We start from the raw sequence: 24,752 nt of genomic DNA on the forward strand, positions 1-24,752 counted from the left end.
TCAGAGGAGCCCCCGGACACCCCTGGGAGAAGTCGAGGTTGCTTACACCACGCTCCCAGCCTTCACACGTTTCCCAGGGAGTCGGAACACTCCAGGGTTACCTGTTCATAAACTGAGCACCAGGCTGGCTGCTACGTCTAGAAGGTTATAAGGGTTAAATGAGGTCATCCATATAAACAGTTTAATAGGAGTTGGTCAGCCAATAGTACCATAATTATGGTGGACACTCAGACACTTATTGTTTGTGATGGAAAAAGAGAATGCTAGAAATAATATTTAAGTCAGAAATCACAGCCTTGGATAAACCCTGGGAAATGTCGGGGAGCCACGGCCCAGCTTGAACATTACCGTTCTAAAAGATCTCAGCTCCCTCCAATTCTCGTGGGTCTGGACAACACAGCCCTGGCTAGATCTAGCTTGGTCTCCTAGCCCAGGTGGCTGCAGGGGTGGGTGAACCCCTTCAGACCACCACCTACTATCCTCACGTGAAGTGCGGTCGGAGGACTAGCAGAGCCCATTCACCAGGGTGCTTGTTAGAATGGTGGAATCTTGTCCTCTTCCGCAGGATCTACTAAATCAGAATTTGCATTTTTAACAGTCAGGTTTGAGAAGCACTATTCCAGATCACAGAACCTCAGAGTATTTTTAAAAACCTATGAGTTCCACGCAAGTCCTGCTTTCTAATCCAATACATCTCCATTTTACAGAGGAGGTATCTGAGGCCCATCCGTCAGTCACGCTAGCTTGTCAGAATCCATTCTCTGAACACTCTTGACTCCCAAACTCATATACCCTTCTCAAGCAGCCTTGCCCGCTCCCTGCTCTGGTGGTGGTGGTGGTTTAGTCGCTAAGTCGTGTCCGACTCTTGCAACCCCATGGACTGCAACCTGCCAGGCTCCTCTGTCCATGGGATTCTCTGGCCAAGAATACTGGAGTGGGTTGCCATTTCCTTCTCCAGCTCCCATTACTTAATTATTGAAATAAAGGGCGGCCATGAGTGCCCTTGGAGCCTGTTCTCTTGGCCGCCAGACAGGGCTGGACACCACGCGGTGTCTGGGAAAGTGGCCGGGTCAGAGCAAGCAGATAAAGGAGGGGCCTTCCCAAGAACAGGGTGGGAGGCACCCAGCACCACCTGAGCTGGGACAGGGAGGTGGCCGAGAAGACCTGTTTGCTCTGCCTGGAGGGCTCGGCCCACACCACTGCAACCTCCGCCACCACACACCCAGACAAAAGCTCGGCTGAGCGCCCTCCCTGTCACCTAGCCCCCGTGGGAATGGTTCCGGCCAGGAGCTACCATCAAATCTGCTTCTTTCTCCCAGGGCCTGGTGACTTCTTGACAGGTTACAGCCCCAAAGACAAACAGATTCTGCCAAGCAAATAACTGTCCAGTGGCGGAGGTGTTGGGGAAGGCCTGGGAGTGGGTCTGAGCTGCCAGAAGACCCAGGTGACAGGGTGGGGGCCCTTCTTCTGCAGAAAACAAATAGCCGCGGGTACCTGGAAGGAAGCAGGATGCGGGAGCACTCACACGGCACGGGCGGAGGCAAGGTGCTCACCCCAGGGGTCTCTGGGCCAGTCTCCCTCGCACTGGGCTCCGTGTCACGCTATACAGAGACCTTGTGGCCAAGACCGGTTCTTCTGTGGCGCCTCTGTCTCGTGTAATCTGTGGCCACAAGTTTCCTCACCAAACTGCCCACAGGGCGATGGCTGGGGAATCCCCCTCCCCATACCTACATCCTAGACTCTGGCTCAGCGCCAGGGCCACCATTTAGAACATTCAGCTCTGCTAGACAGGGTGAAGGCCCGCAATTAAGTGAAAACGCCAGCATCTGGGAGCCGATGTGCTGGGTCCCAGCCTGGGTGACAAGTAACTCTCTTCCCCCTCTGATCTCACTTTCCCTTCAACATACACACAAGAGTGATGTGGCTGAGGACAAAGCTGAGTTCTGAGCTCCCAAGAGTCATGAAAGCATGGATCTAGTGAGCCCACCATTTGCTAATGCATTTGTCAATTAAGTTTCTTTCATGCTACAGACCTTGAAACCTGCCTCACCATCTCCTAGCCAAGGTCATAGGTCTGTCTCACAAAAGTACATGGGGGTAGGATCCAGATTTGCTTGTCAACTGCCTGGAGTGTGGGCCCTAAATGGTTCTGCAAAAATGCATCTAATCTGAAATCAACCAGAACTACCAAGGAAACACATCAGGGAAAAGGTTCCTTCTCTTCTAAGTCCCAGTCCCAACTCAGCCTTGTCTGCTTCTCCAGTAGGAGAGGCTGGTGGTGCTTGGTGTTATCACCCCCACACCAGGCCTGACATGCAGCACGTGTCCACACAGTGCCCGCTGCCGGTCCACACTAACCGGTACATCTGTGCTGGGGATGGGGCAGTGCCTAACAGAGGCATGGCAGGGGCCCTGGGAACCGGAAGGCCACTGCAAGGAGATTCTGGTCACATGACCGGGTCACAGAGCAGGCTACACAGGGCTTCAGGGCGCAATAAAGTCACTGACACACATGAAAATAGGGTTTTTGTTTCTCTTTTTTTGGTGTGTGTTAATTTAATCATACAAATATTCATTTATACAGTAAGGAAAAACCTCCTCATCTTCATCTCCTCCCAGGCACCACGAGGCCCCACCAGGAACACCCACCCAGCTCGCTTGCTACACGCCAGTGTCCAGGAGGAAGCAGCAGCTAAGCTGCTCCAGCATTCACCCAAGGAAACAGCAAAAAGGCAGGGCGGGGTGGGGCAGGGAACCGGCTTGCACTTCTGGGGCCTGGCAACCCCACCACCCTCTCCTGCCGGGGCTCACACTCGATTTGGGGAGGTGTTTATTCTTAAGCCCTCTCCCCTCCTTGGCCATCCTGGGGCCACACCAGCTGTTCTGGTGAGGTTCTTTTCTGGCTACAAGTGCCTTTGATGGACTAAAGTTTACGGCCAGTCCTTGATGGGGGAGAGAAAGCTTGTTTCTTGTAGAAAAATGCCCCAAATTCAACTGTCCCCATGGCAAAAAGAAAAAAAGCATGCACACGTGCACACACACCCACACACACCTCACTCCATGCACACAGAGAGGTTCCTCGCAAGCCTGAGCCCCTCTGCCTCCCCCGTGGACTCAGGTCCTGAAGGATGGCGCATGCCTCCCCTCCTGCCTGCTAGACACAGGTGGTCCTGCCCAGAGGCAGCCTGCCATTTGGTAAAGAGTCCAAGAGGAACTGAGGGGGTAGCCTCTGCCGTCCCACCAGGATGGAAGAGGGACTCCAGGACTTGCTCGGAACTCAAGTCAGAGAGAGGAGACAGATGATGGTTCAAGGGCCTCCAGGTCCTGGGGCAACCTCAGACTCCTCCCACCCCTACTCCACAGCTTGTGCATGCTCTGGTCTCGGCAAGGAGCCCACCTCTCTGAAGACACATACAGAAATGGTTTTGTTCTTGGGAGGGAAGCCCACATGCTTGGGACAATTACCTTGCCAGGTGAGATTGCCTAGAAGCAAGAGGAGGAGCAGGAGCCCCCTGGCAGGGCCAGACCCACTGACGGTGACCTGGAAGCCAATGCTGAGTAACCAACGGCAGGCAGCTCCCCGTGGGGCAAGGGGAAGGGGTGGCTGGTGTGGGGCAGATCAGGAGGCTGGGAACCAGGGGATGTGAAGCCTCCTGCCATCCCATGCGGGCAGCTGAAGATGTGATGCCAGCAAGCCAGGAGGGGCTGAGCGGGGGTGTGCTCCAGTGGGGGCAGTGTCTGGGAGGCTGGTACCAACAGTGGTGGCAGTCTGGGCCTGGCAGGGCCTTCAAACAAAAAGCCATCGTGAGCCCCTGGCTCAGGCCTGTGGTAGCCTGGGAACCCAGCAGGGACTCCCCTCTCCTCTGCTGGGAATGGGGTGCTCTTGGTGTGCATAGAGAGTGGGTGCCCCAGGGTGAGCCCTGGTCCACCCCAGCTGCACCGCCCTCTCAGCGCCTGGCTCCACCTTCCCTTGGGGTTCCTCCAGTGGACCAGAGTTTACTCCCCCTTTATTCTGGGGTGGGGGGGAGGTGGGGAGGCATTGGGGGAATTTCATACAAGCTTTTCTCTCACAGTCAAGCTTTTAAAAAAACAACAGTCTCAGAAGAGAATGAGGAGGCACAAACAACACACACGTTCGGAACTCAGACACCCAGACAGACAGATAGGCAGGCAGACCCTCACCCACACCCAGGCTATACGACCCCTTGCCTCATCGACCTGGCCTCCCTGCCGGTTCACACCCCCGGGGAGGGGGACGGTGTGGCAACAGGCAGGCGACCCAGCAGCCGCACCCTAGATTTGTATCCCGGCTATCAAACCAATCAAGACTCAGGGAAGGAGGGGCTGAGAAGAGAAGAGGGCCTTTGCATATTCTTGTATCTTTGGCAGACAGCTGTTCTGGCCTGGTTCCAGCTCCCCATGGAGGCGTCCACATCCCAGCCTGCTCAGAACCCACAGGGTGCCCGTGGGGCCACCCATTCCTGTGAGCAGCCGGCCTGTCCGCCCGGGCTCCGCGGGGCTGCCCCGAGCCCGCCTCCTCCCAGTCACTAAGCATCCTGCTTGGGGCAGGGTCCTTTCATTCCCGGCAAAACGTGGTCTCCAAGATCACGCGGTCAGTAAGCGTGGCCCTTCCCTGTGGCGAGTCCCCTACCTGGGGCTACGTTTTCATACCCGAATAACACAGCCTCCACTAACAGGCTGAGAAGACACCGCACGGGACGACGGCAGGGAGACACGGGGGAGGGAGCTGTGTGACAACCGAGAAGCATGGGCACCTTCACACCCGCCTGCTGCACACTCGCTGGTGAGCAGCACCGACCCCTGCGTGCAGGCACAGGGCGCACATGCACGCATGCACGCACGCAGCACAGAGGCACCGCTCCCAGAGTGAATGGGGAGCCGCGGTGTGCCGAGCATCCGAGAGAGCTGTGCGGTGAGTGTGCCGGCGCCGGGAAGGGAAGTGATCTGAGCTGTTACACGCGTGTGCAGGCGGACACCTCTCGGCCTCAGAAGCTCCGTCACCTGCGCTCTGTCCTCCAGGCTTCCACTGCTGGCCGCACAGGGAAGTCTGGTCTTCGGAGAGGTTCTGGTGGTAACAAGCCACAGGGTTGACGCATACAAATGTCAAAGGTGTACATCAACAGAAGATTAAAGAGAAAAGAGGAGGAAAAGCGTGGTAATTCACTGGCTGGTGCCATTAAAAAAACGGGGTCAGAGACTCGAGGAGTCAGGAGGCAGGTGTCGTCCTGCAGCGCCGACCCGCACGGTCCTGAGCAGGCCGCGCCAGCTTTTGACCTGAATCGCTTCCAGAGCAAGCAGCTATTCTATAAACAGCATGTTATCCCTTATCTAAAAAAAAAAAAAAATAGTAAAAAAAAAAAAAAAGTGGGGAAAGAGGGGAAGAAAATTAACATGTGCTCAAAACTACAACCTGTCTGTAGGCAAAATAATTTTTGTTTAAAAAGATGGCTTTTTTCCCCCATTTAAACATTTTTTTCTTTTCCTTCCCGAGCAACCTAGTGACTTGTTAGACTGACACCTAACAAACGAAGCCCAAAGTGGCTGCATGGATCTCTTCTTGGTAGCCTCAACACCACTCCTGCGACTCGGCATTCACACATGCACACTGAGTTTACTCAAAACTAGTCTTTTCTGCGTCTTCCTCTTCTTCCAGGACGGGGGTCAGAGCCAGGGGTCCGTGCGATGTGGTCTGCAATCCAGAGGAACCCCCTGCCCTTCCCCCCCCAGAGTCAAGCCTTCTTTTGTTAGTTTTTCTTCTTGCTGACACCCGTTTAAGACTGGCCGAAGGGGTAAGGCCCGTGGAGCCCCTGGAAGAGAGTGAACACAGTCAGTGGTGGCAGACAGCAGGGACAACGAGGCAACCAACCCGAGCAAAAGAACCCACGGTTCCCAGTGAGCCAGAAGGAAGCCCCGAGGCACAAACATGGCTCGAGGGCTGACTTTGCCATGCAAATCCTCGGGAGGCCACAGATCGGCACAGTGTGAGGTGCTGAGTCTCATCCCTCAAAGACATCATCCAAGAGAGCTGAGGCTGGTGGGCAGACTCCTCATCTCTCAATTTCTACATCAACTGGTACCAACTTCCCTCCACCCAGGTCACAAAGTCTTCCCTCCTTCCTGACAACACCTTACATCTCTGCTAAAGATCCTTGGACACCGCCTTCTGCACCTTGACCTCAGATGCAGGCCGCTGTGGGCTGACGACACACACACATATCAGCAGCAGAGGCACACACACATTGGAGCAGAGGCAGCAGCCGTCCAGCAGGCACCCAGGATGGGCATGGAGGCAAGGGCTTGGCGTACACTGTCTTCACCTCTCACCCCAAAGGCCAGGCTGAGTGTTGTTATGCCCATCTGACCGCAGACAGGAGGAGATTTGTTCAAAGTCATGTAGGTAGTAAAGGGCAGAGCCAAGAGTCAAGCCCAGGTCTGATCTTTGTTCTCTTCACATTGCCTCTCCCTGGCCATGTGATGATAAGGTTTGTTCCAAATTTCCAAAGGCGTTTTCCCTGCTGCTTGGCTGGTGGAGAAAGCACCAGAGTTTCCCTTTTTCCTTATGTTAAGAATGAGACACAAAGAGGTGCCAACCCCAAAAGCAGCTGCATGAATTCGCTGGAGGATGTCCTGTGCCTCCCTGTTCCAAAGCTCCCTGAAGCGTGGGCCTTGAAGAGACCGGGTCAATGCCAAGACCTGGGTGGGCAAAGGTAACTGGGAACTAGCCTCAAGAAAGGTCCGACATCCCAAGCTGACTAAGAAGCAGCAGGGCCCTTGGACCATTAGCTTGTTAAAGACATGGATGGTTAGAATCTGATTTTCTTTAAAAAATGACACTTTCCTTTGGGAAAAAAATGTAAAAAAGTGCACGGTTGCAGGGTTGCCAATGATTAGCACAAATCCCTTTGTTTGCTGCCATCTCTCTAGCACACCTGTCCCTGAGCAGTGCTTATCGGCACCCAGTAAGTACTACTGAATTAACAGCTGAAAGAAGACAGGTATTTCTCAGACTACTACCTGCAGCATCAGACCCTTTTAAGTCACAAGAATATTGGCCTTTCCAAACCAAGTTTTTCTTGTTGTTTTTGGTCACATGGTGTGGCATGTGGGATCTTAGTTCCCCAACCAGGGATTGAACCTGTGCTCCCTGCATTGAAAGGTGGAGCCTTAACCACCTGACTACTGGGGAAGTCCCCTATACCAAGTTTTTAAACAGCCACCCAGGCTTGGGGACACACGCATCCGAGTCATGCACCCATCTGGTCACAGCCTCCTAGGTCCCAGAGAGGGTGGGCTCCCTGGGGGTGGTTAGCTCAAGATGCACAGCTCGCACTCGTTCCCAAGGCGGTGGGCTGCGGGTTCCACAGAAACAGGAGGAGATCTGAGTTCTGCTCCTGGCTTTGCACTTAGCTCTCCAAGTGGCCCTGAGTAAAGTCCCTTCCCCTCAAAGGATCTCAGACTGCTCCTTTAAACTTACAGGTTTAAGGTTCTAGGAGCTGACTCAAAGTACCTAACTCAGGAGGCTGAAAAACAGTATTCTAAAGGGAAAAAAAAGCCCTTTGATCACACTTATTTAGACCAGAGGTCAAAGCTGCCAAGAATAGGGAACGTGAGATTCAAGTTTTCAGTTTTTTTCCCCGCCAGTGGAAAACACTGAAATTGCCTTTTGCCTTTTTATTTCCTCCCCCATAAAAAGCCTCGAGAGATCAGATACAGGCCTCGAGCTGCTTGGTGGTATTGCCGGAGAGGTAGAAATGGCGGACAGACAGGCCAACAGCGATACAGCATCAGCGGTGTGCTGGGTGCCGCTGGGGCAGGTGAGAATGTTCTCCTAAATTCTGACACAGACAAACCGGGGTGAGTACGCCCTCCAAGCTCACAGAAGTGAGGCAGCAACCTGACTGGGAGCACAGAGCTGGCGAGCGGAGCGGTGCTGGTTCAAATGCCAGGTCTGCAAGTCCCCGATTTACTGTGCTGCCAGCAGGCGAGTGGAGGCTGTCACACCACCTCGGTGGTCACACACCCAGCCACTTGCTCAAGTGTGGCCTGCATGAGCAGAGGGCTCTCAGACCCCATGGTGTGGGGCCTGGCTGGAGGGTCACACGCCCCAGAGGCGGAAATTAAAGAAGCTTAAAACACGCTGCTCTCAGTACTTCCTGACAACGTTCACTGACGAACTACAATCCAAGGAGAGCGACAAAGGCTTAGATCCCTGTAAGATTCAGAACCAACACAATGCTCAAAGGGCTTCGTGCAGGAAAACACGCACAGAGAAAAGAAACCCTGAAAAACAAACACGCTTTTGTCTTTTATGAATTTTTTTTCCCCTTTACCCTAAATTAGACTACTTTCCAGACGGAAGCTTCACACACTTCATGTGGGCCTTTATAAAGCCAGCACTAGCCTTGTGACTTGTCTGGAATGTTTGGAGAAGGGAGTTGATGACTTTGCCAAGGAGTGGTCGTGCGTTCCTAATTACAGATAAAGTGAATGGATCCCAAGCAATTGGCAGAGAGAGGAGTACAGATACAGGCATTTTCAGATTTCCACCTGAAGACTCTGGTCCTTAGAATATGCAGTGTGGTATTTAACTAGCTTAGATTAAGAATTATCGGTGACCCCCTATTTACTGACTGAGGTGCTGTGTGCCTTTTGGAAAGAAAAATGCCATCTAATTTCCTTTCATCCAGATAATGGCATATTGGAGTTGTTGACGTTTAACTGGTGCAGAAACGTGGCCTGAAGAACAAGCTCTATCTTCCTTCCCCTCAGATTAACTACGATCACTTCAAGGAAGAGAGAGGGAGCTGAGTCTATTTCAAAACTACCTGATCATCTAGACTCCCCACATGCAGGATTATAGGCATTACAAGTGGATCACAGGACACAGCAACGCAATACCAGTCACACAGGAGAAGCCTGGTGGAGAGTCCAGGAACAGCTTGTCCAGGGTGTCTGATGGCAGGAGGCCAAGCATGAAGTGCCTTTCCTAAGAGTGGGATAGACGTATATTCGAAACGAGAGGCCCATCCACATTTCAGCTTCCACCGGAGTTCCGAGACCCCGTGGAACAGGTTCTGGTGGCTAATGTCTCCAACACCAGTCTAAAAGTAGGGTTTGGCAATACAGGTAAGTGTTCACTCTCTCCTGAGACGTAGCGGCTCTTCAACTGTTACCCCTGGGAAAATCAAATGCCAAATATTTTCCTTAGCCTGGCATCCCTGACATCTCTTCTACAGCCACTGTGCCACGAATAAGGAAAACAGATAAAGGGATGGATGCATCAGATGGTGCCACAGAGCCGAGTTAAACTCCAACAAGCAGAGAAGGAGGTCATCACAGCATGATTACAAAGCTCACGGAGTCTGATGCAGAAGGTCACCCTCCTCTCTATGAGGATTCATCGCTCACCACATCACTAGCAGCAAGGCTGGATTTAGGCATACTGATAGAGGGCGTGAATGACAAAACCCAGAGAAGAACTCCTCTATCTGACTCTCCAGGTCTAAAAAAACCCAGGACCAACTTGTGCAGAAATGGCTTTTCAAGAGCGACATTTCTTGGGAGAGGCCCCACATCTGCTAAGGGACCAGAAAGCATTCCTGATGAAGGAGTGGCAGCCTCTAGGTCCACAGGGTTGAGGTGCTGCCTGTTTGCCTCAGTCTTCCCTAAGCTTTTTGATGGACACTGTCATGGCTGTGAGCGCTGGGACCTCAATTCTACTGGCAACGGGGCACGTGAGTCCCCTTAAACCACTCGAGGCCCACACGGAGGGGCCTCTCTGCTCATGGGCGTCTGGGAAGAGACTCTGGCCTCAGGCCAGCTGGAGGATTCCAGTAGTTGGGCCAGGTCCCTGACTGGGCTTCTGAAAGGTAATAACCATTGTGAGCCATAATTTGGCTAACCTCCTAAAATATTTTTAAAAGAGAACACTAGTAGAGATAAACAGACAAGCTCAGTTTCATTCATCACAATCTTCTGAAAGGACAATTTAAGATCTAGTACTTGTGGGCCTGGGCTCAAAGCAAAACTAAAAATAAAACTATCTCTATGATTTGTTTTTCACAATGGTTGATAAAGCCCACGGTGATCTGGTTTTCACTGATTTTATGTGAATGGGCACCTACAATATCTTTAAATTCTTCCTAAAATTACACAGAAATCAAAATAACTTTTCCAAAAAGGAGTACAAAAACCCCAGGAAACTAGTTTTGTTTCAGCTGGAATGCTTATTGATGTTTACCCATAGGACGATCGTGCTATTAGAAGAGAAAGTCACCCTTTCAAGATGGTAGCACCTGTTTCTGCCACTTATTTGTGCCTGGCATAGAGTTAAGACCCAAGTTTCAGTAAAATGAATGAATGAACTATGGAATGCTCTGCATTGCTGAGCCATCTGTTTAACCTTCCGGGGGAGAAAAAAAGATTAAAATTCCTAAAGAAACAAGGATGTCTTATGAGGGCTTTTGGGGTTACTCTTCCTATATGAAAGCTGGTTTAGATAAAGCATCACAACACAAAAACTTTCACATACCTGTCTTTATTTTATTTGTGATTTGATTTAAATAAATAAAAAGGTTCATGCCGGTTAATAAAATAGGCAAGAGTGTTTGCTGCACGGCTGTGAAATAGCATGCTCTTGCCGTGTGTACTGACGGCAGCGTCAGATACCACCACCGGGCCCTCCTCTCCCCCTGGGCCAGTCCCAGCCAACGCTTTGCCCACCTAGCACTTCTTTTGTATTGCTTATGTGCCCTGAATGCAAACACAGAAGAATACACGGTTTAGTGCTAAGTTCTGTTCTGATCCTGCACTGCAGATCTGCTTCGAGGCCCTGTCAGGGGCTGGCTTGGCTGGTGAGGACCAGAGACTGATCAACCCCTGATGGAACCTGTTCGTCTCTCGTTAATTACAAGTCAAGTCTGTACTGCAGCAACAGGTTGCGCAGTGAGGACTCCTCTCCCAGGAGCACACAAAGCAAGGCCCTTCCCTCGAGAGGTGCTGACCACTCAAGGCGGCTCGCTGGTGGGACAGCAGGGCCAGACCAGCACGACGGGAACTTCTGTGGACGCTTTAACCTTGGTGTTCAAGCCGCTTTCATGCGACAGTCCTCAAAATTTCAAAGATGTGTTTGATGCAATGGCTGAAGACAAGTGTGAGAATCAGCCAAAGAAAAGAAAACAAATGTACTTTCATGCATGAAAACTGTTCATGGGACAGGCTCAGTTCACAGCCCCTGTGTCAAAGTTGTGCTGAAAAGCTTAACTCAGTTTTAAGCATGGTGAACTGGTGTTTTAAAAGCCCTATAAAGCAATTTTTATACTTACCTCAATAAGACAGTTTTTCTGTTGCTCTTAACTAACTTCTACAATCCTGCTGCGGACCTTCTCCATCCCCCTCTATCCACCCACCCATTCCTTCCATCATGCATCCCTCATTCTTCCTCTGTCACTCGTCCTCCCATCCTCCCGAGCTCCCCAGGACCAAGCTTTCAGAGCCTTCACCTACCTTCTGACAGATCAAGAAAATCACCATAAAGAATAAAACTCAAACATCACTGCGAATGAAACTGTATTACTGAAAATCCTACAAGGGGATGAAGGATATTGCCTATGTTCGACTTCGCCTTTCATTAAAGACTTCAGAAAAGGCTATTTACTATTTGAAATTCTAACCCCCAAGATCTCATGCAATATCAAGTGTGCTAGAATCCAGGTGACATGCTGGCAGACAGAGAGCTCTCTCATGGCCATCTCCTAGGGTACAGGAGATTCCTAGAAAGGAAGAAAGAAGTGATAAGAGTCTCACTGGGGAGGACAGCTAAAAGGAGGGAAAGCTCACCCCAGTTCCCCGCCACGTGGCCATGGGTACCGTCCCGTGGGCGCCCTGAGGCACGGGGTGAGGCTGTGGGCCCCACCTCCTCTCGCAGTCTCCATCCAAGCCCCAGGACTCCCCCGCCTCTCTCACCATGGATTCACAGCATCACCTCCCCTACCCTGGACAACCACTGGCTGACTGAGGGAGAATAAACTGTCTCTCCTTCAGCCATACTTGGCTTCATCTTGCCACTTCCCTGTTCAAAAGCATTGCAGGCTCTCTGTTTCCTTTCACATTAAACGTGAACTCTCCTTTGCTTGGCTTTCAAAGGTTTCCTCCAAAATTCACCCCACCCTCTTTAAGCACACCTCACTCAGCACAGTCAGGCTGGCTGGTGTCCCAGAACACTGCCTGTGAATGCCTCTGGGCCTTCCTGCATGTGGTTCCTTTTTCCTCCAAATCAGTTTGAATCTATCATTTTACTTTCTTTCTTCTTTTTTTTTTTTTTTTTTGGGGGGGGGGTCGTGCTGCACGGCATGTGGGATCTCAGTTCCCTGACCAACGATGGAACTCAGGCCCTGCAATCCAAGTACAGAGTCCTGCCCACTGGACCACCATGGAGTTTCAGTATGAATCTATCCTTCATCAAGATAGCAGTTCCTGGCTACTCCCAAACTGCATTGCCTTCTCCTTCCTTCAAATTCAAGGGCACTCAAAACTCAATATACTCCATCTTTACTGGTCTCATTCTTTCCTATGAGCTAGTCACATCTATGTAATCAGAAAGTAAATTCTTAGGAAGGATTAACACAGGCTGAGCACCCGAGGACACGTCCCTTACTGACTAAATACCAAAGCTCCCTGTTAGTTCTGACTTGCCCTTAGGTGGTGAAATTACAGCAAAAAGTCCAAGACCTTGGACATTCAAGCTTCTGCAGGTGAATGTCCACAGTTTTGACAAGGGTCTCCCTGAGCAGAGCTCTAAGGACGCCCGCACGGCCCCCTGATGTGCAGCTGCCACGGGTCTCACGCTGTGCACCCGGCCCTGCTGGAGTCGGAGCAGACTTGGCCGAGAGCGCCTGCGCGGTGCACATCCTCACATTTCTGAATTAAACTCATCTGTTTAAACCTGTACATTGAGAAAGTCCCACTCTGAGAATTTTCATCAGAAATTAAAATGCTAAATTCAGAGTATAGGGAAAAGAATACATCCTTATAGGGAAAAGAATACATCCTTACAACTGAAGTAAAAATATGGGAACACTAGCTCTGTTTCAGTTACAAGACTGCCCAGTGTCAGTGCCGCCTAAAACAATGCTCAGAGCCCCAAAGCACAGAAGATGGAGCTGAACGTTCAGCTTTGAAGCTGTTGAAGTACAAAAGGGAGAGTTCCTGGAGGTAACTTTTTATTCTCAAATGGTAATGTTACAAACAACAAAAGACATTTTCTAAGGCTCATGGTGTTTGCCTATTTTTAAAATGCACATATGACCCATGCCAATGCAAACACCAGCAAGGCTGGGAGGACTTTACAGGTTCTTCTGGGCTCTCAGAAGGGAGTCATCTTAATATCATTAAACCAAGTTTCCTAGCAAACCTCTTCTGTCCAAGATGTGCTAATCTGCCAGCAAACTGGGTCAGCTTCCTCAGTTGCCGGGCACTGCTTTCTCCTTGGCCACGAATTCTTTTCTGCTCCTGAAGATGAACAAGAAGGTCTCTACCACCTGACGTAAGTGTAGAGACTACCTTCAGAGAACAGCAAACAAACTTTCCTTCCTGCCAGCAGGCCTCAGCATAATGCAATCCAGAACATAAGACTCAAACTGGGTTCCCTGAGTTCCAGCCCACTGCCCACCCCCAATCTGGGCAAGTCATCTGAGCAAGTGAATGTGAGCAAGTGAATGTGAGCAAGTCAGTGACAACTTCCTTCCTGTGTTATACTTGGGGCCAAGGAGGTGCTATTGGCTTCCAATGGGTAAAGGCCAGGGATGCTACTGAACATCTTACAGCGTATAAGATCTGCACCCCTCTGCAACAAAAGAAGACTCGTCTGACCTAAAATGCCAATAGTCTTATTCAGCCGGCTGAGAGAACCCTGCTCAACACAGACTCATCATTTTGTGGACGGCAGCCAGGCTCACAGTGTTAGATATCATCCATATGGAATGACTCCCAAATATGTTATCTCCACCAAACCCTTTCTCCTAAACCATGTTACCAATTTGGATACACAACAGCCTCCCTGATGCCTCCATTTGGATGTTTATAGAAATCTCCAATGTATTCCAAATAGAGTTCCTGATCTCTGCCCCCCTCTCCCACAGCCTTTCCTCTCTCCATGGAGAGCAATTCTACCCTTCCAGCTGCTCAGGCCAAAACCTTGTTCTCATCGTTTATTCCCCCTTACACCACCCTTCGGACTCATTAGCAAATCCTGTTTGTTCTAGCTAATAAAGCAGACCCAGACACAGATCACTGCTCCAACCTATCTGGCTACCACTCTGGCACAAAGTGCCCATTCTCTTTATCCACATGACTGCACTAACTTCCCCACTGGTCTTCTGCTTCTATCCTTGTCCTTTACTCTCCACAGGAGTGTCAGAGCATATCTTTCACTACATGAAGTCAGGTCACATCACCCCTCTGCTCAAAATCCTTTAATGGTTCCAACCTCTGCTCCTCAGGGCAAAAGCCCAAGCTTCACAAAGATCCATAAATCCTTCCATGATCTGGTTTCCATCCTGCATCTTCCTCTCCTTCTACTTTCTCTTACCCACTTTGGTCTTGAACAAAACACGTAAACTTCCACTTCAGGGCTCATACTAACTGTAAAATATTCATTGTCCAGATAGCCTTTGCAGAAACAAAATCTGGCTTTAAAGGGACTAAGACAGCCCTAAGCATGTTCTAGCTTTAAAATATTATGTTCAAAAGGAGATTTTAGATTCATTACAGGAAAATGAAAAAAAAAACTCCAGACTGTATCTTCTGGCCACAGTCACGGAACACAGACAAGGTGCTGCTGTCACAAACGTGAGTTAAAGGAAATCTCAACATCACCAAACATCTATACCCAAGTGACCACGAGGTTCCAGGGACTCGTTTCCCTATATGGAGGCTGAAGAGAGGGGCTAATTTCTGTAGCTGCCAGAGACAGCAGCTTGTGGAGAAAGAGGGGTTTAGCAGTAGAGAAGTCACATAATATCTGGTCAATAATTGGCTTGATTCTCATTTGAAATGTAGCAGTGTACCACAGAAAGCATGCTATTCCGAGCCGACAGCTGTAAGCTCAGCCAATAAAAACATGTACTTGAATACTATTTGTAACTAGGAAGCAAGGCAATAGATGGTCAAGAAAGCAGACTCAGGAGTCAAAAAGAACTGGTTTTGTTCATATCCTGGTTTTACCACTTTCGGGCTGCATGAGCTTGGGCAGGCCATGCAACCTGTGGGCCTTCAGTCTCAGCAGCTGTAAACAGGGATACTGACAGAGCCTGTATCATGGCCCTGTTGTGTGGACTAAAAGAAACGATGTCAGACTGCTGCCTCTGCCTCTGGGGGCTGGGAGGCAGGGAGGTGACTGGTGTTTTTATATAAACTTTGTGGAACTACTTAGCTCCTTATACTATGTACATTGATAATTTTAACAAAAATTAAATTTAAGAAGTCTTCCGCACAGTGCCTGGCACAGAGTAAGTGCTCAATGAGTTTATATAACTGACTACCACACTCCCACTGGCCCCCAGAGGGGAGGGGGCAGGTGCATGCTTCTGTTAGCTGTCCCTCAACAGGAGAGCACAGCTGGACAGAGCACCAAGTGACACAAGTTTTCCTTCCAGCTTCTTTGCGCCATCTTTAAACCTCTAAGGGAAAGGGGCTGCCCCCAAGCACGAGGCAGCGGGAAGGACGTGCTGCCCTCCACCGCTGGCAGCCCAGCTAAGGACACCAACCGCCAGCCTGTGGGTCAAATTCAGTGCCCTCAGAACCGAGCAAATGTTGGGCCCAATTCCATTAAGTCATTTCTTATTATTATGTTACACTGACTGGACTGGCTACTTCAAGGTAGATAATAAGATCCACAAGCCATTACACCCTCAGGCCCATAAAGCAGATTTGCTTTTCTAAACTTCTCCCTCTAACCTCCTGTTGTTCAGTGGCTAAGTTGTGTCTGACTCTTTATGACCCCATGGACTGCAACACACCAGGCCTCCCTGTCCTTCACTATCTCCTGGAGTTTTCTCAGATTAATGTCCACTGAGTCAGTGATGCTACCTAACACCTCATCCTCTGCCTACGTTTCTAAACCCTCACCTAAGCAGAGAGAAACGAGCTCTTCCCTGCTGTAGGTTAGAAGAAAGGTGATTTCTGGTATAATAAAAGCAGACTAACTTTTTCAGCTCCAGATCCAAGATATACTGAAGGGTGATTGTCAGACAGAGAGAAAGAGGAGCAGGTGGAAATTGTGGGCAGGCAGGGCAGATGGCACTCGGCACTGGCTGACGCTTGAAGAGCATGAGGAGCCTCCCCCAAAGATAATAACATGTTTCTCCTTTCAAACCAGCACTTGGCGGAAGTAATAACAGTGGTTCAGGCTGTAATCAGTTTAAAGGAGGAGTATATGACAAACAGCAGCTCCAAACATTAAAAAAAAAGAAGAACAAATACAAAATAAGAGGTATAGTCCAAGTAACAAAATGAATAAATGAATTTGAGATTCTTTTCAGCTCCTCCGATGTAAATCACTACTCAACTGCTAGAGAAAGGAAGCAAGCATTTGGGCTGTCCTGAAGAGCAGGCCCTTGGTCTTGGCCAGTCATACTCATACTTCCAGCTACCCTGAATAAGACCATTTGGTTTGTATCTTGCTCCTCTCTGTAAGGCCTTCTTAAAAAACATTGAGAAATTTAAAAAATTACTGGTAAGTAAGAAAAAGAATTATCTAATTTCAACAGGACTTACTTTCTCGTTCCACACCTCTGTAGACTGTTTTCTGCTACTATCTAATGCTGCCCAAATAGAAGCTACCCCGACCTCCAGAGATGAGTCACCGTTAGAACGCATGGCAAGACGAGCCTTGAGTCAACAGTGTGACTGTTTGTCCTCACAGGCTCCTGAGCGAATCAAATAAAAGGGTTCATTAAAACAGCACCTAACCTTCACCAATACTTGGTCTGACTGTTCTCCTGGGACAGGGCAGCCACAACTGAGCTGATAATGAGGCCAGCCAGTTTTTAACAAAAGCAGTCAGATTTATGAATCCCTGGAGCAGGTCAGCATATACTTACTCACCTTTCTGACTCCCTCTGACAGTTCTCACACAAGGAGGGCCCAGGCCCTCTGGATGTTGAGGGATGAAGCTAGGACAGACAGAGCTCCCTGACTCCCTGCCCACAGCACAGAGCACTGGGTCCAGAGAGCTTGGCATTACTCAAGGGAGGCAGGGAAAGGGCTCCCAGGGCGTCCAGCTCCTGGCACTGACAGATGTGCCATTATATTATCTACCCAGCCCTCACAGAAGGTGCATGGGGCAATCTTTTCATCTCATCCTACCAACCTTAGCAAGTTAAACTGTAACTATGGAAGCAGCAGGAAACTGGACGGGTCTCCTACAACTGTGGTCATGGGCTTCCCAGAGCATCATGCTCTCTCCAGCCTTCAGGGCAGGCAGGGAATTTCTTCAGAGTAAATCAAATCTACTGCCAACTCAGTGATCCCTGATACCAGGGCACCAGGTGCTCCACCTCAGTCAGTTCAGTTCAGTCGCTCAGTCGTGTCCAACTCTGCATCCCCATGAATCGCAGCACACCAGGCCTCCCTGTCCATCACCAACTTCCGGAGTTCACTCAGACTCACGTCCATCAAGTCAGTGATGCCATCCAGCCATCTCATCCTCTGTCGTCCCCTTCTCCTCCTGACCCCAGTCCCTCCCAGCATCAGAGTCTTTTCCATTGAGTCAATTCTTCGCATGAGGTGGCCAAAGTACTGGAGTTTCAGTCTCAACATCAGTCCTTCCAGTGAATATTCAGGACTGATCTCCTTTAGAATGGACTGGTTTGATCTCCTTGCAGTCCAAGGGACTCTCAAGAGTCTTCTCCAACACCACAGTTCAGAAGCATCAATTCTTTGGCGCTCAGCTTTCCTATCCAATAAAGATGGCACCTGGGGTGAACTGAACACCTCTGCTCTAACTCTAGATTTCTAGGATGCTATCTCAGTCTTTCCACTCATTCATAAACAAAAGGGGGCTATTTATTATTAACACCACATGGTTGGTGCACCCTGAGAGTTTAAAAAGTTTTTATTTTTATCAACTATAAAAAGAAATCACTACTGTAAAGACTCAACAAATAGAGGAACTCTTCCACCCCCCACCAAAAGGAAATGCCACAGCAATCCCCAGTTTACATTAGAGCCTCTTTCTTCAACTTCTGTGTCTTTCACACCTTGATAATACTGGTCATCAACTCAGTTAATGCTTTTGATCACAGGAAAAACAAAACAAAGGCAGATCTAAGCGGAGCCCAGGCTCACCTACTAATACCTTCAGTAATGTGGCACCTGGACTGGAGTCCCAGCTCTGCCCCTCACTAGCTGTGTGATACTGGGGCAAGTCAGCCCCTCAGAGCTTTTGTTTTCTTATCAAAATACGAGATGATACATGTAAAGTACTTGGCAGCACACCTGGCACACGGGAATGGTTAAAAAATAACTCTAGTCTCTACTTGATCTCATCACTTGGTCAAGTACACCCCTTTAGAACCTTAAGCAGTCTTGCCTTATAAATAAATAAATCTATATTCTTAAGCCAAACACAAATACTTAGAATTATGAATGATCCCTGCTTGAAGATATTCATTTAACTATAGTCCAATTTTTTTCAGAGCCATTTGTAATTATTCTATCCAAATTTTTTCATCTAAAGGAACATATCGCAACTAACTGAACGTCACCCCCACTCATCACTCCTGACCACACCGCGCTTACTCAGTATTCTGCCTTCAGCACTGCAACTGCTCTGCTATCATTATCCTTCCTGTCTTTCCAAATCTGTGCTTTTACATCAGCTTCACCTCTGCTTTATCTCTGCCTTCTTAACTAACCCCCAGCCGTGCACACAAATCATACATTCTGACTGTGTGGTGCTCTACTGACCACATTCACACTTCACCTGGACCGAATGGCACGCGTGTTTCATCTCCCCACTGCACTGAGAACTTCGAGCTGGGAGTGATAACTTATCCTTCAAGTCTCCACATTCAATAATGTACACTGATTTGTACATCAGTGCAGATGTGTCGATAAGTCCTTACTGGTGACTGTCTATCCTCTACCCCAATTCTAAGGCGTTCTCAGAGGCAGAGCTGACTCCATTTTAGCCAGAATTGCTACCGGAGGACTTGCTAGTGTTCACACAAGTGCCTTCTGAATAAGATTCTGATTCACTTAAGAAGAAAAGGAGGCTCTGATTTCTCTTTGGGGTCCAAGTGCCACATTCTCAATGCATTATAGGCAACAGTCTTGGATATCATCTGCAATGAGAAACTTTTCTCTGTGGTTCTTGCAAATGCTATTTCTAAATGATCCTACAGTTTATGAAATAAGCCCCCAACTCCACCCAGGCCAGGGCAATGACAGACTTAAAGGGCAACAGTCCCTAAAGCCATAAAGGAGCAAAAAATAATTAACAGGTTCAAAACCCAGGAAAAAAGTGCAGTCTCTGGCCAGGAGCAGCAGCCCTCTCAGGCTACAGTGACGGCCGAGCCATGGAGCTCGACTGGGTGGAGGGGCCTCCATTACAGAAAGCACTGGGGCAACAGGTTCTGCTTTCTGCAGCTCCCATCTTCACAGCACACTCAACTGCTTCAGAGTTCTCCTTCTAACAGGGCATGCTTACCCTAGGGCCTGTACCACCTGGAATAGCCATACCCTGAAGGGTTAAATTTAAGCAAGAGCTATCTGGAGCAATAGGAACTTAGAGGAAAAATCTTTTCTTAGAATGTTAAGACGTGAAGACTTTCCTCCAATATAAGCCATTCCCTCGCCTATTTGCTTCTTATATCCTGTACGACTAACATGATTCCACACAATCCTTTATAATGACCATCTAACTAATAAATCAATCTTGTTACCCTTCTACTGAATGAAGTCCCTCTTTCGACCATGTGGAGAAAGAGTTCACATCACCAAGTTTGTTTTCTTAATTTGCCTGTGGATCTAGACCACATATAAAGCACTGATCAGAAAAATGCCATTCTTAAAACACAGCAAGCTGTCCCTCAAATAACAATCAATTTTATTTTTAAAATATTGAGGGTGAATGCCAGCATGAAGCAAGCAAAGACTTAACAGTTATACGATTCTATAAATGGGAAGCTAAGCTTAATGCATCACATTTTTATTCGAAGAAGGAACAGCAGTGCTCACAGGCCCTGCCACACAAATCACCTACAACAGTTAGCTCTCAGCAGCAGGGCTTTATTCAACCAACCAAAAACAACCAGCAACCGTCTTCACCCTTAGCAGAATATGGAAGGCGCTGTGTAATCAGCAAGCATAGGGAAGCAGATCAAGAGATCAAACACCTAGAAGACAGTCTTAGAACAATCAGAATATTTAAAATTATGATTAACTCAACAAACCATTCTCTCACTTATTCTGCACACATGAAAAGTCAAAATATCACTTGGGCCACTCTGGGTTGTCAGTGAGGAGGCAGATGGGCCACAAGAGACGGGAAGATAATCAAGGCTTGGGAACTAGGTCAGTAAAGTGGAAGCCCAACAACACGTAGGATAAATAATTGAGTCTGTCTTTTTCTTCAGGAAAAACACTCTACCCAAAACCAAAAAAAATAAACAGTAGGAACAAATTCCAAAGGTGTGTTATTGCTCTACATTTAGTACACATTTACACTGGAAGAATGCCTGGTGATATTTTGACTTTTTTTTTTTTAAATGCTAAAGGTAAAGAACTCTGTTCTTTCAACACCCAAACCAGAGCAGAGAGACAGCAGTATTTATAAAATGTGGCTGGAGGAGTTAATACCCACAGGACCTGGAGATGGGGGAGGGGGGGAGGGGAGAAGGGGTAGGTTTTTGTGCTATTGCATTGGCAGGAGAGCTAAGCAGTCTTAAAGAACATTCTAGGCTTCTAGGTTTGCCAGAAGGGGTATCACAAATCCCAACGCCCACCGCCTATCCCTTCTCCTCTTCTCCGAGGGCACCTACCTTACTGTAAGTCACTACTGATAAGTTGTTTGCGTGACTGCTGGGGGATAGATTTACAGAGTTCTGTGAGAGTCTATTCTCATCTTGCTCGGTTTGGTCAGGAGCAGGAGCCCATGTGTTTTTGCTGATCGAGTCGAACTCGGAACCCCCAGGGTCTTTTAAGTTGTTTTCATCTGATTGTCGGTTCTTTTGGGGAGAGGCAAACGGGTTGAAGTTTCCTTCTACCTTGCGATGTGGCTGTGTGTTGAACTCCGTTTCAAAAGATGACAGCTGCTGCGTGACTCCTAAAAGTCCACCCACTTCCACACTGAGAATGACCCAGATGACATCTGAAACAAAAAGGCAACTCATGTCAACGCCTGGCATACCCTCAAGGCTCAAAGCAGCCATCACGGAGAACCCCAGATACCACCCAAACCACACAAAGAAATGTTCCTACATGCTACTTTAGAAGCTTTACTGACAGAGTAACCTATTACATTTGCATTGCATGCAGTTCTACATTTTTAGTAATGTCAAGTTCAAACTCTGGTACAAAATCAGTAGAGGTCTATGGTTGAGACCCATGAAACTATTTGTAAAAAGGTCCCTAGTTGATTTTGATGCATAACCATATTTGGAAATCATTACTCCACAGAACAATGATCAATATATACAAACCCAAAGGCAATATTTTCAGAATTACAAACTCATGGGTTTTACTTTATTTTGTAGATTTAACTCAGAAAATTCAGGGCAGGCATAACTCTTGAGTTTATTTTAAAAAAAAAAAAAAGAAGTGCCTATAATGACTAGAATTGCAACTTATTAACCACCTCCCTCTTGGGCTATTTAGAGTGACCACCTATTGTCCAAACTAGGACAACTGAGAGTAAACGAGGCAACTATTAATAGTTATACCAGGAGGAAACCAGCACTAACCCTAACATATGAGAACAGATATCACCCTGGCTATTTTCACCATCTATGAGTTGGTTCATAAAGAAGGCTGAGTGCTGAAGATTTGATGCTTCCAAACTGTGGTTCTGGAGAAGACTCTTTAGAGTCCCTTGGACAGCAAGGAGATCAAATCAGTCAATGACAAAGGAAATCAATCTTGAATATTCATTGAAAGGACTAATGCTAAAGCTGAAGCTCCAATACGTTGGCCACCTGATGTGACTCACTGGAAAAGACCCTGATCCTGGGAAAGACTGAAGGCAGGAGGAGTAGGGGACAACAGAGGATGAGATTGTTAGATGGCATCACTGATTAAATGGGCATGAATTTGGGCAAACTCCAGGAGACGGTGATGGACAGGGAAGCCTGGCATGCTGCAGTCCATGGGGTTGCACAGAGTCAGACACAACTGAGTGACTCAACAACAAGTTCAAAAGATATCAAATTCAGTATGCCTCAGGCTTTCTAAAATAATTCAAGTTAATACCAACTTAATCTGTCAGATATGGAAACTGTACCATCTACACTGAAACTGTAAGAGGTTTCTTTGGAAAGATGCATTGTAGGACTTTTGGTCATAATTCAGTTCTTCATTTTCCTTTCCTTGTCAGCAAGCACTTGTACTCAAGTAACCCTTATGGCACTTAATAATGGCCCCAAAGTGCAAGAGTACTGATGCTGGCCAATTCAGATATGCCAAAGAGAAGTCATAACGTGCTTCAACTGCAAAGGTGAAAAGCTTTCAACTGAATAAGGAAAGAGAAGCAAAACCATATACTGAGGTTGCTAAGACTTAGAGTAACAAATCTTCTAACCATGAAACTGTGAAGGAAAAAGGAAACTTCATGCTAGTTTTGCTGTTACACTTTAAACTGCAAAAGTGAGATCCACAGCAAGTGGTAAGTGCTTTGTTAAGATGGAAAAGGTGTTGAATTTGGACAATAAGCTATTTTGAGAGAGACTACATTCACATAACTTATTACTGTATATTGTCTTAACTGTTCAAATATATTATTGTTGACAATCTCTTAATGTGAATAATTTGTAAATTAGGCTTTATCATAGTTAGGTATGTATAGGGAAAAACAGTATATATAGGGTTCAGTGCTGTCTGTGGTTTCACCGTCCATACTAGAGGGTCTCAGAACATATCCCCCACAGATAAGTGGGGGACTAGTGTACAAATGGGAGAAGGCAATGGCATCCCACTCCAGTACTCCTGCCTGGCAAATCCCATGGACGGAGGAGCCTGGTGGGCTGCAGTACATGGGGTCGCTAGGAGTCGGACACGACTGAGCGACTTCACTTTCACTTTTTACTTTCACGCACTGGAGAAGGAAATGGCAACCCACTCCAGTGTTCTTGCCTGGAGAATCCCAGGGACGGGGGAGCCTGGTGGGCTGCCGTCTATGGGGTCGCACAGAGTCGGACACAACTGAAGTGACTTAGCAGTAGCAGCAGTACTGTATAAATATATAAGCCTAGAACAAAAAGATGGAGAAGCTCTATACAGTCAGCAAAAACAAGACCGGGAGCTGACTGTAGCTCAGATCATGAACTCCTTATTGCCAAATTCAGACTTAAATTGAAGAAAGCAGGGAAAACCACTAGACCATTCAGATATGACCTAAATCAAATCCCTTATGATCATACAGTGGAAGTGAGAAATAGATTTAAGGGACTAGATCTGATAGAGTGCCTGATGAACTATGGACGGAAGTTTGTGACATTGTACAGGAGACAGGGATCAAGACCATCCCCATGGAAAAGAAATGCAAAAAAGCAAAATGGCTGTCTGGGGAGGCCTTACAAATAGCTGTGAAAAGAAGAGAAGAGAAAAGCAAAGGAGAAAAGGAAAGATATAAGCATCTGAATGCAGAGTTCCAAAGAATAGCAAGGAGAGATAAGAAAGCCTTCCTCAGTGATCAATGCAAAGAAATAAAGGAAAACAACAGAATGGGAAAGACTAGATATCTCTTCAAGAAAATCAGAGATACCAAAGGAACATTTCATGCAAAGATGGGCTCGATAAAGGACAGAAATGGTATGGACCTAACAGAAGCAAAAGATATTAAGAAGTGGCAAGAATATACAGAACTGTACAAAAAAGATCTTCAGGACCCAGATAATCACAATGGTGTGATCACTCACCTAGAACCAGACATCCTGGAATGTGAAGTCAAGTGGGCTGTAGGAAGCATCACTACCAACAAAGCTAGTGGAGGTGATGAAATTTCAGTCGAGCTATTTCAAATCCTGAAAGATGATGCTATGAAAGTGCTGCACTCGATATGCCAGCAAATTTGGAAAACTCAGCAGTGGCCACAGGACTGGAAAAGGTCAGTTTTCATTTCAATCCCAAAGAAAGGCGATGCCAAAGAATGCTCAAACTACTGCACAATTGCACTCATCTCACATGCTAGTAAAGTAATGCTCAAAATTCTCCAAGCCAGGCTTCAGCAATACATGAACCGTGAACTTCCAGATGTTCAAGCTGGTTTTAGAAAAGGCAGAGGAACCAGAGATCAAACTGCCAACATCCGCTGGATCATGGAAAAAGCAAGAGAGTTCCAGAAAAACATCTATTTCTGCTTTATTGACTACGCCAAAGTCTTTGACTGTGTGGATCACAATAAACTGTGGAAAATTCTGAAAGAGATGGGAATACCAGACCACCTGACCTGCCTCTTGAGAAATCTGTATGCAGATCAGGAAGCAACAGTTAGAACTGGACATGGAACAACAGACTGG

At 47.8% G+C, this 24,752-nt stretch overlaps 1 protein-coding gene across 1 annotated transcript in view; it reads right to left on the reverse strand.

The window, feature by feature from the left end:
* Positions 1-2,520: 2,520 nt before the first annotated feature.
* Positions 2,521-24,752, reverse strand: part of LOC104995006 (chromosome unknown open reading frame, human C6orf106) — a 109,344-nt gene continuing 87,112 nt past the window's right edge. The window contains exons 5-6 of the mRNA XM_010848723.1: positions 21,063-21,391; positions 2,521-5,828 (exon numbers count right to left, since the gene is read on the reverse strand). Coding sequence (XP_010847025.1) covers positions 5,793-5,828; positions 21,063-21,391 — 365 coding nt within the window. The 3' untranslated portion in view covers positions 2,521-5,792. The remainder of the gene's footprint in view (positions 5,829-21,062; positions 21,392-24,752) is intronic.

This window comes from Bison bison, unplaced genomic scaffold (assembly GCF_000754665.1).
Source record: "Bison bison bison isolate TAMUID 2011002044 unplaced genomic scaffold, Bison_UMD1.0 scf7180017864270, whole genome shotgun sequence".
In the NCBI taxonomy this organism is placed as follows: Eukaryota; Metazoa; Chordata; class Mammalia; order Artiodactyla; family Bovidae; genus Bison; species Bison bison.